This window comes from Peromyscus maniculatus, chromosome 5 (genome assembly GCF_049852395.1).
Source record: "Peromyscus maniculatus bairdii isolate BWxNUB_F1_BW_parent chromosome 5, HU_Pman_BW_mat_3.1, whole genome shotgun sequence".
Classification (NCBI taxonomy): domain Eukaryota; kingdom Metazoa; phylum Chordata; class Mammalia; order Rodentia; family Cricetidae; genus Peromyscus; species Peromyscus maniculatus.
Window position 1 is genome coordinate 18787451 of NC_134856.1, and position 17273 is coordinate 18804723.

At 39.8% G+C, this 17273-nt stretch overlaps 1 protein-coding gene across 1 annotated transcript in view; it reads right to left on the minus strand.

The window, feature by feature from the left end:
- Window positions 1-17273, minus strand: part of Lonp2 (lon peptidase 2, peroxisomal) — a 105692-nt gene that overhangs the window by 39222 nt on the left and 49197 nt on the right. The window contains exons 9-11 of the mRNA XM_006971759.4: window positions 13094-13244; window positions 11289-11415; window positions 7531-7664 (exon numbers count right to left, since the gene is read on the minus strand). Of these exons, the coding sequence (XP_006971821.1) occupies window positions 7531-7664; window positions 11289-11415; window positions 13094-13244 (412 nt within the window). The remainder of the gene's footprint in view (window positions 1-7530; window positions 7665-11288; window positions 11416-13093; window positions 13245-17273) is intronic.

The following is a 17273-nucleotide window of genomic DNA, read 5'->3' on the forward strand; positions in this document are numbered from 1 at the left end:
TAACAGTCCTGGCTATCCTGAAACTCACTTTGCAGACCAGGCTGGCCTCAAAACTCACAGAGATCCACTTGCCTCTGTCTCCTAAGTTTTGGGATTAAAGGCGTGTGCCACTGTGGGAGACTGCATTATTTGGGGTTAACCTATGTGAATTGAGATGCATGAGTTGTTTGCTCTATGATCCTGAACAGGTCATCTCCCCGGAAAGCCAATTCCTGTTTCATAAAATAGGGTAGGTATACCTAACTTGGTGAAGTTTTTATGATGTGTGGTGATAAGGCATGTAAACTGAATAGCACACAAGTCAATGTTCAAAAAAAAAAAAGATATTTAGACCTGGCCTTCGAAGACAGTTCAGTGGTAGAGTGCTTACCTAGCATGTATGAGATCCTACGTTCAATTTTCAGCACCAAATAAAGAAAAACACAAAGTCTAACAAGGGAGGGAGGCAGGAAAACAAACAAGTAAGCTGGTGGCAGAGGGTCTGTTGGATGGCTCCCAAGCAGCCTATCCCCACCAACTAGTGTTCACATCTTTATGAAGTCAGTTCCTTTCACTGCCTATCAAAGAATGTGGTACCAGTATTAGGAAAGGTTGCCCATTCTGCCTCTGGCTCTCCCCACCTTAGGTAACATATCACATTCTCACTGTGAGAAGCCAGCTGCCCTGTCCTAAGCCCAGGGAGAGGCCCCTGTGGAAAGAAAAGAACTCTAGCCAACAGTCAGCAGGGAACTGGGCTCCATTAACAACTGTGAGTGAGCAGACATCCCCAAGGTGAACTTGCAGCCTCACAACAAAACTTCAGGACAAGCCTGGGTCACAGCTACTCAAGCACCCTCCCTGCTCCTGGGTTCCTGATCCACAGAAACCTTGAAATAAATACTTGATAAATAGTTTTAATTTGCTGAGTCTACAGGGTAATTTGCTACAATGTAACTGATAAGTAATTTGAAATTCAAAAGACAAATCTTGCAACAAGTAGAAGTTTGCTACAAGAAGATAGAAAGGATTTTGCAAAAAGTTGCACAAAGCACAAACCTTACCACCTCCAAGTATCATATATACTATTTTTTATTTACTTTATGTTCTGAGACAAGGCCTCACACTGTTGCCTAGGCTAGCCTCCCATTCCTGTCCACCTCTGGCTTCCCTCCTCTTAAGCACTGGGATTATGGGTGTGAGCCAAGGCACCTGACTATATTCACTGCCTTCATTACCACATAACATACTTACGGCAGTAGACAGGAGGATGGAAATCTTCAAATTTGGAGACTGGTCAGAAAAGAAGTTGGAAAAAGTCCCCTGATTTTTCCTGCAGGACAGCTTCCTGTTCTGGTTAGGAAGGAGCTACACTTAGAACATCTAGCACAGTATGTTTTCACCTGAGAAGTCAACAGCGGGAGACCGCTACAAAGAACTCTGACAGCTAGCAGCCTACCAGAGGACCAACTCTTCCTGCAGAACTGGAGCCTGAGAGGAGCTACCACAGCGACGGGGTGAGGAATGACACCACACCAGAAGTGCAGAGCAGCGCTCTGAGGCCATCTGGACCCTGCCCTGAGTAAATGAGCTCAGGGGGTGGGTTACCTTCCCTTCACCCACTCTATTCCTGCTTATAGGCAAGAATTAAAGTGAATGAACAACAAGCCGTAAGGTACAGGATGAAAATCTTTTATTCTGATGTATTTTAAACTGTGAAGGTGCCTAGAAAGGATGAGGAAAGACATTAAATATAGTATTTACCTTAGGCCGAGTCACTGTAAGTACACCTTCTGGAGGACAGTGGGACTAATACAGATCAAAATGCACCTCAGGCAAAACACGATCTACACTGAACTACACAGCCTGTCCTCAACAGTCCAGGATTCTGTGCCCAGCATAGGGCTCAGAGGTTTATTATGGGAGGACAAAGCTGCCTTCATGGAAATAAAATCCAACCACCAGTTTTTTTCTCTTCAAAAGTACAGCTCTTATCCTCCTGTGGACTGGGAGGTCAGCTGTTAACTGGATGAAGGAGGTAGGCTCAGTGTCAGCTGAGGAGTACTGTGATGGGACTTGGGAATCACACCAGGGTCACTTACATGCTGTCTTTTGGCCAAGTGTGCACTCTCAGCACTGAGCTACAACTCTCCAGACCCAGATGTGTATTTCTTTTTTGCTTTCCTTACTTGGGGATGTGGGCTAGAATTGCCATACCTCAGAATGCTTAGAAGATGAGCTGTGTTTTCAGTCTTGAAGGGACTTAGTTAAAGTAACTATGAGAAGTCAGATTTGTCAAAACAGAGTTGACATCAGTGACAAAGAAGCTAGAAAACTTGCACTGAAGTCCTTCCCTAATGTGACTAGCTCCTAACTGGAGCACGTTCAGGGTGGGATTTCAGAAACTCGGGAGGAAAAATAAGCCGAAAGTAAAGGCCCAAGCAGACTCGAAATTGAGAACTTACAAGTAAGGGGTCACATCAGCAGTAAGAACTGCATTTTTAGAGAATCACATTCTAGAAGACCACAGTCTAGGAATAAAGCTAAACAAGAAATTGAGTAGTTCTACAAAGTCTAAAATGAAGTCTTGGCAGTATCAAAAGTGGCCTGCTGGTCCCTAGTGATTTGTGAGGAGAAAATATCTCCCTTTTTAGAGGACAGTGATTGCTATAGCCTTTATATTTTCCATTATAAGGAAGGGAGAAAACAAACCAAAAAGAAAAAAGGAATCGTAAGAAACAGAATAAATTATAGGAGGAGGATGACGATGAGGAGGAGGAGCAGGAGGAACAGGGAGGAAGAGGAGCAGGAGGAGGAGAACAAGAAGCAACAGGGCTGGGGACAGAACTCAGCGGGAGAAGCGCTTGCTTAGGATGTGAGATCCTAGGTTCAACCTGCAGCTCTGTACAAACAGAAGACGTGAAATCAAGTAAAACAAAACAGAAACAGAAGACAACAACCCCCCCCCCTCCCCAACAACAGCAGCAGCAGCAGCCATAATGGGCAGGTGACACAGACAGACTCACAGCTGGATCAGATGACAGACTGATCAAAGATACCCTAAACCCATGCTGAGTATCCAAGAAAACAGGGAAAAATGGATTGAAGATGAAAAGCAGCTGGGGGTGATGGTGATGCACACCTGTGATCCCAGTAGTTGGGAGGCAGGGGCAGGAAGATTTCTGAGTTCAAGGTCAGCCAGGCCTAAAGAGCAAATTCCAGGACAGCCAGAGCTACACAGAGAAACCCTGTCTTGAGAAACCAAAAGAGATAGATAGATAGATAGATAGATAGATAGATAGATAGATAGATAGATAGATAGATGAAGAATCCATTATGTGAAAATATATATATATAACATAGATATACATATAGATAATTAAATAGACATTCCATTGGGACAAATATATGTATATATACATATTCACATATTTGTAATTAAATGGCCATTTAAAAAGCAGAAAGCACAATTTATGAAAACAATAATTCCATATGTTTAAATAGCAAAAGTCAGCAATATAAACTGGAATAGAGGACAACAAAAAATATACAAACTGAATTAGACAGCTAAATTAATGGGGAAAGAAGGAGCTAAGAGACAATATAGTTTTTCCTTAGAGTCTCAATGGGGAAGGGAAAAAACACACACACAAAAAAAACCCAAGTCATAAATTTTCTGAAACTGATGAAAAAATTAGTTCACACATTCCAAACAGTTGGGAAATCCTAAGATGAACAAACATAAACAATATCTATCAGACCTGGTGGTTCAAGGCTGAAATTCCAGTATCTCAGGAGGCTGAGGCAGGAGAATTGCAGGTTCAAGGGCAGTCTGGGCAACTTAATGACCCTGTCTAAAAACAAACAAACAAAAACTGAAAATAAAAAAAAAAAAAAACAAGGCAAGATGTTGCTCAGAAAGAGAACTTGCCTAGGGTGTGCATAGCTCTATGTCCAACCTCCAGATCTGCAAACAAACGGACAAGTCACACTTTGTCACACGGCTGATATGTGTCTGTTCCCAGAATCCAATGGCCAAGGCAAGTGTTTACTGGAGAACACAGGAAAGATTTATGAATGGAATCAGGGATCAAAAAGGACAATTTCTTTGCTAAGGAAAAGCCTTACCAGGCATGTATGTCATTGAGCTCACATGACATATAAGAATAAGCAGGCATTTGTCTAACTCCACAGAGAAATACTTAAGCATTTAAAGCTGAACACATGGAATATTTGTCTTAGCAAAAGACAGGCAAATAGCAGAATGAAACTTCAGTCATGTGTTTTTATTCTTCAACCCAACTAATAGCCCAGAAGGAAAAAACTGATTTTGGAACGTCCTGATACCATGTAGAGAAACAGGCAATGCTTTCAAGAAAGATCCTGCTTCACAGCTGACGGAAGCATCAATATTCTTCTTCCATCACCAATCAACTCTGTCCCTCATCTGCCTCCTCAGATCCCCCATTGCTATGTGGCCAGTTTAATTGTCTAAACAATCCCACAAACATAAAGACACTGCTCACAGACCAGTGATGCTGGGTCTGCTCCAGAAGCTTGTTAAAAACACTGCCAGTTTCTGCCTGTTTTGAAGCTCGTGGCCCAAAGTTACTTTTCTTCCTGGCAGTAACTCTGAGTCCAGCATTATTTCTAACATTAAAAATAACTCACCCACTGAATTGCTTGAAATTTCTGAAACAACAGTTTTAAGCAAATAACTCCTACTTTAAATAAATCACTTTCTAATAAAAAACAGTTACTGAGCTCCATTTGAACTTTCTGGCATGAAAACCTCATGCAGTTTCTTTTGCAGAAATGTTCCTTTTGGTTTGTTTGAGGTCATAAATACCCCTTGTTATAATTATATTATATACTACATATGTTATAAATATAATATTCCTTACAATTATTCTATTAAGTCTGGAGGATAGTCATTTCTAGTAACTCTATGTTTCATGATATCAGAACCACCCAGGGCTGTGTCTGTGCTTCTGATAAGAATTATAACCCAAGTATTTGAAACATAAATGTCTTAATTATGAAGACACATAGGTACCTTAGGTGACAGCTTAACTACTCAATTTTGCTTAGCTACCTGATCATGTATAAGAAGACCCATAATTAAAGAAAATAACAACAACAAAACCCAAGGGAATATTCTCATTAAAACTGTATGTTCATAAATAGTTCACAAGTTTTTTGAACAAGTTCTTGAACATTTGTAAAGATAATATAAGCACAAATATTAGAAAAATTATATATGTATATATAAACATTAAACTGTATTATAACTATGGAAAATTCCATTTGACACCTCTGAATGTATTAAAAATTCTAAAACCACCATCTAAATCTTAAACATAATTTTCTGAATTGTTAAATGGACACATTTCATTTTAACTTTCACTTTCTATCATCTCACCGATACAGCAAAAAAGCAGAGGTTTAGAGGGCTGAGGGCTGAGTACACTGGAGTACAGGAAAAGCATAGCTCCTAACTCTAAAGAGGCAAGAGAAAGCGATCCATGCTGCTGCATGGCCTTTTGTGTTCATGGGCTAGGACAGTTTTTCAAAACTACAATTTCTACAAAGTGTAATCTGAACATGTCTTTATATTTCCTCTATTAAATTCTACTAACTTTCTACTAAAACAATCAGAAATCAAAAAGTACAAACTCTTAAGAATAAGATGAAAATGAAGATACCTGATAAAGAAATGCTGACAAAATTTTGGAAACTATAATGTAAACAGATAAAAATACAATGAAAATTTAGCAGGTTAAAGAAAGCAGAAACCTCAGTGTCTACAGCGTTAGGCAGGGTGATCAACAGCAAACTGATTTGAGCCATGAAATTCTAAAAAGACTCAGGAATTTGGAGAATGCCGGAAAGTATGGGTGAGAACTGACCTCGCCTGTTTATGCTGCTATAATAGAATGCACAGACTAGGTCATTTATAGTGAATAGAAATGTGTTTGACTCCTAATTTTGGAGACTGAGAAGTCTAAGAGCAAAGAACTATGTCAAGGAGGGCCTATGTGCAACATGGCAGAAAGAATCACATGACAGAGAGCTCCTGAGAGACAGGGGTGAAGGAAACCCAAACTCATCCATTCACCGGGAATCTACAACTGTGAAATGTAATATACACTTCCCCAAGATAATACACTAGTCCCCGTAAGGGAAGAGCCCTCATGACTCAATAAGGATAGAACTTGGAGTCTGTGGATCCTATGCAAGCGCACCACCACTGAGCTACATCCCCAGTTCCTCATCATCTCTTAAAAGCCCTACCTCAGAACACTTATTAGAGGTGAAGTTTCCAATATATGAACCTGGAAGACACAAATCATACAAAAGACAACAGAAGTCTTCTGTCCTTATAAGAAACAACTGGACTTCAATATCCATACTCTACATACCATAACTATATTGCTCCAATTCAGCTAAAGTGGAGGTTATTCTCAAGAGAAAATGAACCAGTGAGGCCCCAGACCAAGTGGGAGCAGGCAAGATTACACAGAACCAAGAGGGTCACATGAGTACCTACTCTTCCATGTACTGAAACAACACCTGGTCTACTACAACTACTACAGAGTGCAGCTACTGTCTCCCAGTCACCTACCTGCATTCTGGAAAGAGTTCTGGAAATGGTAGGACTCTAATATATATATAAAAATTCTATATTTATATATAAATTCTATATTTATATATATATAAAAATTCTAATAATATATAAAAATTCCTATGCAGCAATTTTCAATTCCTTATTGCTACATGTTCACAAAAGCAAGTTTTGGGGAATTAATTACATAACAACATACTGTGATGAACTGAAGCTTAAGCTTCTTAAAGTTCTGGGGCAAGAAGGGCACACATTTTAACTGGGAAGCAAAGGAAACAGGTGCATTTGGATAACTACAGCAGAACAACTCCCCTTAGAGTGCCACCTCCAAAATTACTGGAGGGAAGTTTATATTACATTTAATTGTGTGCCTATAAAAGAAGCTGTGTGAGAAAAACACGTGAATCTCTTCTAATGTACAGGTATGTGTTGGCAGACTTGAACAGCTTACATTATTTTTTTAAATATAACATCATCATCATCATCATATCAGCAGCAGCATTTTTAAGACAGGCTCTTGCTATGTAGACCAGGATGGCTTTGATCTTGCATCAGCCTCAGGAGTGCTGGGATTACAGGGGTGTGTCATCACATTTTGCTTCTAACAACTTTATTATAAAGAATTTAACAATTGCCTGCACTTGTCCAAAAAGAGAACAGCAAACCATGTGTAAAGTGTATACTACAGCAATCTGGAGAAGGTTACTCTATCATTAAAGAAGAAACCTTGAAGAATACTGAATAATACTGTTATTTGCAAAAAAACAAAAAATAAACCTCGAGAAACCCATCACATCTTACGTTATTCCAGCTTTACTTGGACACCACCATTTCAAGGACTATCTGATAGTCTCCCTGCTCCACACTCAGCTGATAGTACCATTTACTTTGCGCTGCCCGACTGAGAATACCAGGACCAGGCCACAAACCTTCTCCGTCAGCCACGTCAGAACGGTCCAGCTTGGCCTCCTTATGCTGTCCTTCTGCAACTTTCACAGCTACGGCCCGGCAAATGGCCCCAAACTTTCTGTCCAGAGAACGGACTCCTGCCTCTCTGGTGTATCTGTTACAAAGGGAAACATTTTACTTTTGGATCAACACCACCTGTAAGTAAGTAAAACAGAAGCAACCACTTCACTAAAGAAACAATGTAGATTTGAAAATGTAGATTTTTAAAAAATGCTAACTTTTCCACACATAACACATTTCATTAAAATTAGTGGTTTTTTAACTATTAAGGTATCTTTTTGGCCACGGTTATTTCCTTTACATACATTATCTTGAACTGTTACCCTTTATCTAAAAGCAGACCTTTGGCCCTGCAAGCTTACACACCTGAAGTGAACCTGACAGTACGTTACACACCACTTGTTCCTTGGTGTATATTAAGGAGCTTACTGACTACCACTTGTACCAAATGTACTGTTCTTGAACTATTGCTGAAGGGATTAGAGAGACTGGCCAGAGCTTGGTGACACCTGCAATGCCAGTACTTAGAAGGTAAAAGTAGAGTGACCAACAGTCAGCCTCATGGGCTGGAGGGCAGCCTGGGCTAACTGGTATACAAACAAACAGACAAATCCTCTAAAATCTAAGACAGAAATAAAACCAACCAACCAACCAACCAACCAACCAACCAACCAACCCCCTCCAAATCATAAATCAAGAAAAGGTTAATGAATTGAATAGACAGTTCTCTCCTAAAGGAAGAAACACAAATGGCTAATAAAGATGTAAAAAGTGTTCAACATTCTCAGCCACCAGGAAATGCAAATTGAAACTGCACTGAGACTCCATTTCACCCAATTAGAATACCTGTCATGAAACCACAGGTCCTAGTGAGGATATAGGGATGCTGATGAGAAGGTAAACTGTATGGAAGTCAATGTATTCTAGTGGTTCTCAACCATCCTAATGCTGAAACCCTTTAACAGTTCCTCATGTTGTGATGACCTCCAACCATAAAATTATTTTGTTGGTACTTCATAATTGCAATCTTGCTACTGTTATGAATTGTAATGTAAGTATCTACTATGCAGGATATCTGACCCCTGTGAAAGGGGTCACAACCCACAGGTTGAGAACTATTGGTATAGAGGGCCCTCCTGAAATCCAAACAAGAATTACCAGATGATCCAGCTCTCTACTCCTGGGTGGATACTTGCAGGTCTGTAAGTCAGCATGCCACAGAGATGCTTACACATCCGTGTTGATTGCTGTTCTACTAACAGTAGCTAAAACATGAAAACAGCCTAGGTGTCCATCAACAGACAAAGAAAATGTGGTACACAGACAAAGTAGGATTTTACTGAGTGGTAAAAAAGAATTAAATTATGACAGAGGAGAAATCACTCAAGTTAAATGAAATAAACCATACACAAAAAGAATAATATGTTTTCCTCAAATATAGAATCTAGAGTTCAGTCTGTGTGTGACATGGGACAGGGGAGGGGAGGACTCTGAGAAGGGGAAGGGGGGACAAGAGGGGAGTATGGAGCTATGCCATAGAAGCAGAAGGGGGCCATGAGGAGATGAAGGAGAACAAAGTATGAAGATATACATGTATGAAAATATCACAAGAAACTCATTTCTTTGTATCCTAACCAGAAAATTAATTTAAAAAATAACTAATGTGGCTCCCCCTGCATCAGCTTAGTAACAGAGCTGGATGTAGGGCTGCAGGATTCCACAGCTCATTCAAAGAGACAGCTAACCAGAAAGGTGAAGTCTTAAAAGCAACCAACCCCAAGGAAGGCTTCATCAGATGACATAAACACTCTATCACTGATCTGTGTCCTTAGCCCTCAAGAAGGGGCAAAGAAGAGGAACATTCAGTTTGAAGAAGCGTTTGTAGTGTAGATACCTGAAAGTGCTTCTGCTAACTTCAGAAGGATTAAGTTTCAGAGGAATTACACTTAGGCTTCACATGTCTCTACAAGACAGGAGTATACATTCCTAGGACAGTGACTTTGAAAACATGCAACATTCAGGATTCTCACAAGGAAGTGGAGCTCAGTAAGTACCTAAGAACTACAAGGTTCAAATCAGCTTGACACAGGGAAGGGAGGGGACAAGGACACCAAGGGCCACGTCTACATTGCCCAGTAGCAGATGAAAAGGTCTGGCCATGACCTTTGGTCTCCTGTGTCTGGTAACTCAGTACCTGGAGCTTAAGAGCAGCAGTGTCCACTGCACTGTCTGGGCTGTGCTCTGTTTTTAAGCATTAAAGCAGTAAGACTGCTCAAGAAAGTCCCGAATGTCTACAGTGTTTTCCATCTCACGTTTTGAGCTAACAAGTATGTAAGGGGCAGTGATTGGGAATTACAAATAATGAACTCTTCAGCATCCTTCTCAGAAGTAGGTAAGCCAGGTGTCTTCTCACTCACTCCCCTTTTCAGATACAGACACTATCATAAAGGTTCATGTGGCTTGTTAGAAGTCCAGAGTGATGTCACTGCTGGAAGACTTTGGGTAATCACTCAATTTATTTCTTCTGGCATTGTTCATATAGTTTATGTCAAAACAAATTAAGAAAAAGGAACTTTTGGGTTAGACTTCGTCCTACTTTCTGTAAATAACTAAATAGACCTAGAAGAAAGTTGGCATAGATCATAAGGCAGTCAGAAAGGCCGTTCATGGAGAGAAATTTCACATTTCCTGAAAACAAGTTACTAGGAAAGGGTTGCTGGAGTTCTTGGCAGACTTAAGATGTTGGATGATGCAATCAATCTGTAATAGTGAGCCAGGAAAACTGTAAGAGGCTGTGGACAATATAAATTCCCAACAGGGTCTATTTTTCACTCAAACACACGACCTATAAATGAGATGAAGCAATACTCTACTCTTTTGGGGAGGTGGGAGAGAGACAGCCCTGGCTGTACTGGAACTCACTCTGTAGACCAGGCTGGCCTCAAACTCAAGAGATCTGCCTGGCTCTGCCTCCCAGTGCTGGGATTAAAGGTGTGCGCCCCCATGGCAGCCTCTACTCAGGAAACGTATGTGGTATTTGTCATGGGCTTAAGCACTCTGGAGCAGACTTGGGAAAGCAAATTCTCTATTGCTCCATTGTGAAGTCTCAGCATCAAAAACTCCAAGGACTATTATTATTATTTTAGTCTATCAGACAAGAAAAGAAAAAGATGAACAACATAAAATGGTTGTCTGAAAGTAGCAGCTTGACTTGTTTTTGTTTGTTTGTTTGTTTGTTTGCTCTGTCCCCACCCTGAGACAGGGTTTCTCTGTATAGCCCTGGCTGTACTGGAACTTGTTCAGCAGACCAAGCTAGAACTGGCCTAGGACTAAGGGATCCACCTGCCTCTACCTCCCTACTGGGATTAAGGGTGTGAGCCACCACTCCTGGCTTTGACTCTAGGTTTTAATGTGCATAAAGGAGCACTTCTATATTTTTCATGAGTTTGGTTCTTAACCAATTAAATTAGCCCTTAGTTTGCCATTGTGGCAATATCAAAGTTCTGGCTCTATGAAGACCCTTTGCAACGAAGATAATTCTACATGGTTTCGCTATGAAATTCCTCCTCATCCAGAGCTAGTCACAGCTACAGCAATGCTTTCCATTTGCTAAAGGAATTCATGGTCTAGGATGACAGTTAAACATTTCTTCAATGCACAGACTTTCAGCAAATTATTGGCATGGGGAAAAAAAAATCCCGTTTTCAAGATGACTAACCTGGTAATGATGGCCAGAGTAGTCAGTTGAGGGATCTGAATTTGCTGAGGAGTCAGGCCGTGTTGTTCCAGCTGCTTAGGGATCAGGTGCCTGTGGGCAATCTCTATCTTCTCTTCCTGTGTATATCCTGGAGAAGAAGAGACCTGGTCTGTAATTATCAGCCAGGCTTCCACAATGTCATGTCTTGTTTGGTTTTTAAGTGTAATTTACTTTATGTGTGTGAAGGTTTTGGCTGCATGTATGCTGGTGCCTCATGCGCATGCCTGGTGCCCATAGATATCAGAAGGGGGTGTAGGAGCCTTTGAAATTGTTGTTACAGTTGGTGGTGAGTCACTACATGGGTGTTGAGAACCAAACACAGGTCATCTGTAAGAGCAACAAGTGCCCTAAACTGATGAACCATCTTTGTAGTCCCTGCCACAAAATTTAATGAATCAAATGCAGATTCAGTAGACCTGAGATTTAGAATGAGCTTAAGTATTACTTCAACTAACACTGTAGCAGAATAAGGAAATATATATACAAAATCAGTTTCGATTTTTTACCTTCACATTTTATAAAAATATATATTACATATTTAAGAGATTATGTTCTTATTACTAAGAAGCCCCAACGAGCTTAAATTCTGTAAGAAAAAGAATCCCACCTAAACTAATGTACTCTCTCTAATAAACGTGGGCTGATAAAGCATCTTTCGGTTAGGAAGAAGAGGCTTGAAAGCATCACACAGGCTAGAGGACAGGACCGCATCTGTCAAAGGAAGAGGCAGCATCACAGAGCCCACCTCTGCAGCCAATGTCTTCATCTCTTCCTGTCACAGCAGTGCAGGGCAGTGCATGGACTGGCTGCCTCACGTGTAGATTCTGGACAACTGAACCTCCTTCATTTACTTTAGTCTTATGAATACACAAAAGCAACATTTTACTTCACCACATTTTAAAACTAAATAAGAGAATCTACAAGGTTTGCAGGTAATTGGGAAATTCAATTAACATTTACTGAAGAGTAAAATGTATTTATAATGTAAAATATATTGCTACATTTACATTTTGAATATATTTAGAATCTACCCTATTTTCACTGGAGTGAGTACTCATTGATGTTGGATCTCTTTTAAGACAAAAATAATTTTGAGTAATTAAATAAAGTGAAAAGGTTAGGATCTGAGTCTAACTACAAAGACAAGAAGACATGGCTGAAAACCACAAACAACCGTGCAACTATCTGACATAACAACTGAAGGGAAGAGATCGTCTGGAAGCACCATGAGTGTTTAGGTAAGAGTGGGGCCAGCGTCATCCAGGAGGAGTTACTACAGTCAATGACTGTGTAACATGTTCTCAGAAAAAAGGGAGAGCCTTCAAAACCTTACAGAGGGGTAAAGCTGTATCTGGGTCTAAGACATTGGCTTTGTAGAAATGAATCCTTTTCACCTGTAATTTTGAGAATTGCTTCAGAAAATAATGTCTGACATTCTAAGAAGAAATCATCCCTGAAGGCAGCATTGGAGCCGAGTGTGAAGTCAACACTGACTCTTGCTGGATGTCTTCTAGAACACACACTGACTCTCACCTGTCATGGTACAAACAAACAAACTCTTGTTTGACTCTGGAGCTACAGAAAAGATGGTCTATACACTCTGTGAGGAACTTTGGAAGATTAAATAGTGACAAATGAACTTTTAGACAAATAAAACTCCATAACACAACCAATTTTAAAGGGTATGCTCCAAAGTGTGTGTGTGTGTGTGTGTGTGTGTGTGTGTGTGTGTGTGTGTGTGTGTGTTATATTTATGAATGAAGTACCTGGAACCTGGATGATCTCCATCCTGTCCAACAAAGCAGGTGGAATAGTAGCAGTAGTGTTGGCAGTAGCTATGAAAAGAACTTGGGAAAGGTCAAAGGCCACATTTAGATAGTGATCTGTGAAGTTATGGTTTTGTTCAGGATCCAACACCTAGGAAAGAATGATTAACATTTAAACAAACTTAGTTACAACAGAAAGTTCCACAATCTAAAACCCACTCAACGTATCAGCAAGGTTGACATTTCTGTTCAATGGAGTTAGCTGATAAACACTGGGATAACAAAAAACCCTGATCTCCCCATATCCTATATCCTTAAAAAAATGTCACAAGTTCTACTGTCAAATAACTGGAAGCACAGGCGGGCATACCCACACAAAGCCACAAACACTGCACTGCTGAGTTCTGTCCGCAGACCTCTCCACTACCAGCTCCCGTGGATCACAAGCTACCTACCCTGCAGAACCACTTTTACTTTTGGTAACACAGCTGTCTTAGTCACTATGGAACATAAAGTAAATATGCAGATTATATGAAAATTCTTAGGTAAATTAATAATCAGTAGATATCTCTTCAGACATTATCTGAATGTCTGGTATAAATTCTTTGCCTAGAAGGGGAATGCCAAATGAAACAAACTTCTATAAATTGTCACTGTATTCTGATGTAGCACAATGAGAAAGTGACTTCTTAAAACACCAATAGACCTAAAAAAAATAGTTATTAACCTGATGCAATAGCTAATTTAATAACTAGTCTTAATTATGTGGTTTAATTTTTTTTTATTTTGGATATGTGTACACTTGCACGCATGTGCACCACAGCATGCTTATGGAGGTGAGAAGACAGCCTATGGGAATCAATTCTCTCCTTTCATCACATGGGCCAGGTGGCAGCAGGTGTCTTTACCAGCTCAGCCATCTCTGTGGCCTCCTTAGTAATTAGTTTCTTAAAATAAACAACTTTGTATTAACAAAGAGATAATCTTCAGGTTATTGCTCATGTACTTCAAGTTATAGGCACTCATGTTCACAAGTTACACATGATATAAGCTAGTTAAACCCTCAGGCATGTCCGAAACCTTGAACATATTTTCACTCAGAACTCTCTAGGGTTGATATACATATTCAAAATGGAAATTGCATGACTTAATATTCATCACAGGCAAGGTATGGTGGTGCACGTCTTTAATCCCAGCACTTGGGAGGCAGAAACAGGCACATCTCCGAATTTGAGGCCAGCCTAGTCTACAGTGAGTTCCCAGAAAGCCAGGGCGACCCAGGAAAAAAAGAAAGAAAGAAAAAAAGAAAAAAACCAAAAAACCAACCAACCAAACAAAAAAATAACACAAACCCAAAATATCAAATTTAGTCTCTTAAAATGTTCATTGTAAGTTCACCATAAAATAGCTTCTTCTTGCTTCTGATTTTCTTTTTAAAGTCACACACATACACACACACACACACACACACACACACACACACACACACACCAGCTAATTTTAATTCAAAGCCTTTTACTTAGAATCCTGAATTTCAGAAACTTATTGTATCTCTCTAGACTGCATTTCCCAGAAGATCCTAATTTTACATTTTTATAAAACACAATAATGTTTAATATAAAAACAATAAAGTACTTTCAATTCCCCCAAAGAAAGCTCTAATAATATTCTTGGTGAAGAATAACCACACTTTCAGATTGTTCAGATGAAGTAATATTTTACCCTTTAAAAACAAGACAGTGGGCCTGGAGAGATGGCTCAGAGGTTAAGAGCACTGACTGCTCTTCTAGAAGTCCTGAGTTCAATTCCCAGCACCCACATGGTGGCTCACAACCATCTGTAATGAGATCTGGCACCCTCTTCTGTGTACATAATAAATAAACAAATCTTTAAAAAAAAAACCAAAAACAAGACAGTATGTGTGATGGCGAATATTGGTGTCAACCTGACTGGATCTGTAACCAACTAAAGGCAAGTCACACAGGGCATGCCTGTGGGAATTTTCTTGACCAGATTAATGGGGCAGCAGCTCTGGCCTTGGAAGAAGGAAGCTTTGCTTTGTGCTACTTGCCCTCAGTCTTGACAGCAAGTTCTTCTGTCCTGGTACTGCATTTCTTCATTGACATTGGGATGAGCTTCTTTGGGTTCCAATATAAAATGAAGATCAGCAGCTCTACAGGGATGTTCCAGGCCTTCAGTGCCAGATTGAGACTGAGTGCTCAGACATCTGGCCTTGTGGGCTGAACAACTATTGGATTCTTGGCTTCTCTAGCGTGAGATAGACATTGTTGGACTACCTAGACCATACCTGTAAACTAATCTGATAAATCCTCTTGTAATATATATAAAATACTACATATGGGTATGGTGGCAAGTGTCTTGTAATCCTAGGCTAAGTGGGAAGATCACTGGAGTCTAGGAAAGGAAAAGGATTATAAGGGATTAGGTGATGAGAAGAGAAAGTTAGTAGTCCTCAACCTTTTATTCAAGAAAAACACCAAGGGAGGTGTTTTTTAAACACCTTTTTAAAAGCTTCAGAAATACTAATCAATAATGTAGCAGAAAAGAATTTCTAATAACTACTTCTCAGAGTAAGCCTCAGGGCAAAGTGATGAACACACAAAAGAACAGCATTGCCCTTTGCTCTTGGTCACCACAAAACCTCTGCCTTTTAGCCTACTTTAGTGTCAGGGCTATCTGTCTCTACAGCTCAACTGCATACATGGTTGGCTTTCCTGGCTGGTTGGAGAAATCTCTTCCCTTTCTTCCAACTTCTACATCAGCCCTATGAACAGAATTCCTGTCTAACATGGCATGCCTGGGAAGTATGGAAGAAGCTGAGATGCAACACTTTACTCCTTGGAGGGTGAAGTCAGGGGACAGGGATGTGACCTGTGTGTGTGGAGAGTGAGTTATCCATTGAGAAGTGTTCTTCAATAATGTTTCCTGAAAAGAGGTGAACTACATTTTTACAGGCAATATTACACTGACCAGAAATGGCTTGGTAATCACCATAATGAGGAATGATAGTATAGTTATCCATCTATTATCATCTATAAAAAGCCATTCCTTTTAGTGATAGGAACTGAAATATTTACAAAAAGACACAATGCCTGGATTTTTCTTTAAAATCTTCAAAATCCTGAATACACAGAATTATGTAACATATATAAGATATAAAGGTTAACAAAGAGACCACTGTGAGTCCTCTACCCATGTGGGTACACATTTGTTTTAGATGTTTAGATAAGTGGCCAGAGTGGGAAATGACCTCCTACAAAATACAAGTAGAAACCCTGACACTCATCTTATTTATCTGAAGATACTAGGAAGAAATTGGCTTTCAAAACAATATATAAACTGAAGTGATGCCCTCACTCAATAGCACACCAAGTATGTTAAAGTGAGCAGAAAGTCAGTGGGCAAAGCTAGTTATGGTGTGCTCACTCACCTGCTTTCATTGTAATTTATGCATCTGGCACATGTGTGCCAGGTTAAGCATTCCTAGAAACTAAAACAGACATGCAGAGAGTAGTTTTAAAAGATGACTGCAACATACCATTAAAGACAAAGACTTGAACAAGAAAATAACAGAGTTGGCATTTTTCTTTTTGAAATAAGTTTTCACGATAACATTATGAATTCAAAAACAATTATTTAATTAAAACACATTGGTTTTATTAAAAATGCACCATACATACCACACACACACACACACACACACACACACACACACACACACACTGTGATTATTTGGACATAGAACTTTTAAGGAGAGAGTAAGGTTAAAAGAGGTTGGGCATGAGGTCCTAATGTTATCTAACTGGTATCTTTTCAAGAACAGAAGTCCCCAGCAATGCATATACACAGAAGACAGACCTTCAGAAGCCACAGAAGCTCTGGGAGGAACGTAACCTGTCAACATCTGATTTTAGACTTCCAGCCTTCAAAGCTGTCAAGTTTTTAGAAGCCAACTACACTAGTATTTTGTGTGGTGGCCTTAACAGATGACCCATCCTCATTTTATGCATGTATGTAAGGACATAATTTTAACATGTTTTATGAACAGAACACAAATAACAAAGAGGCTTCAAATATGAAAGGGCACAAAACACAGCTCAAAGACAAATCCTTGAAAAAGGTAGTCTGAAGATACATATTATCTAAACAGGAGATAAAC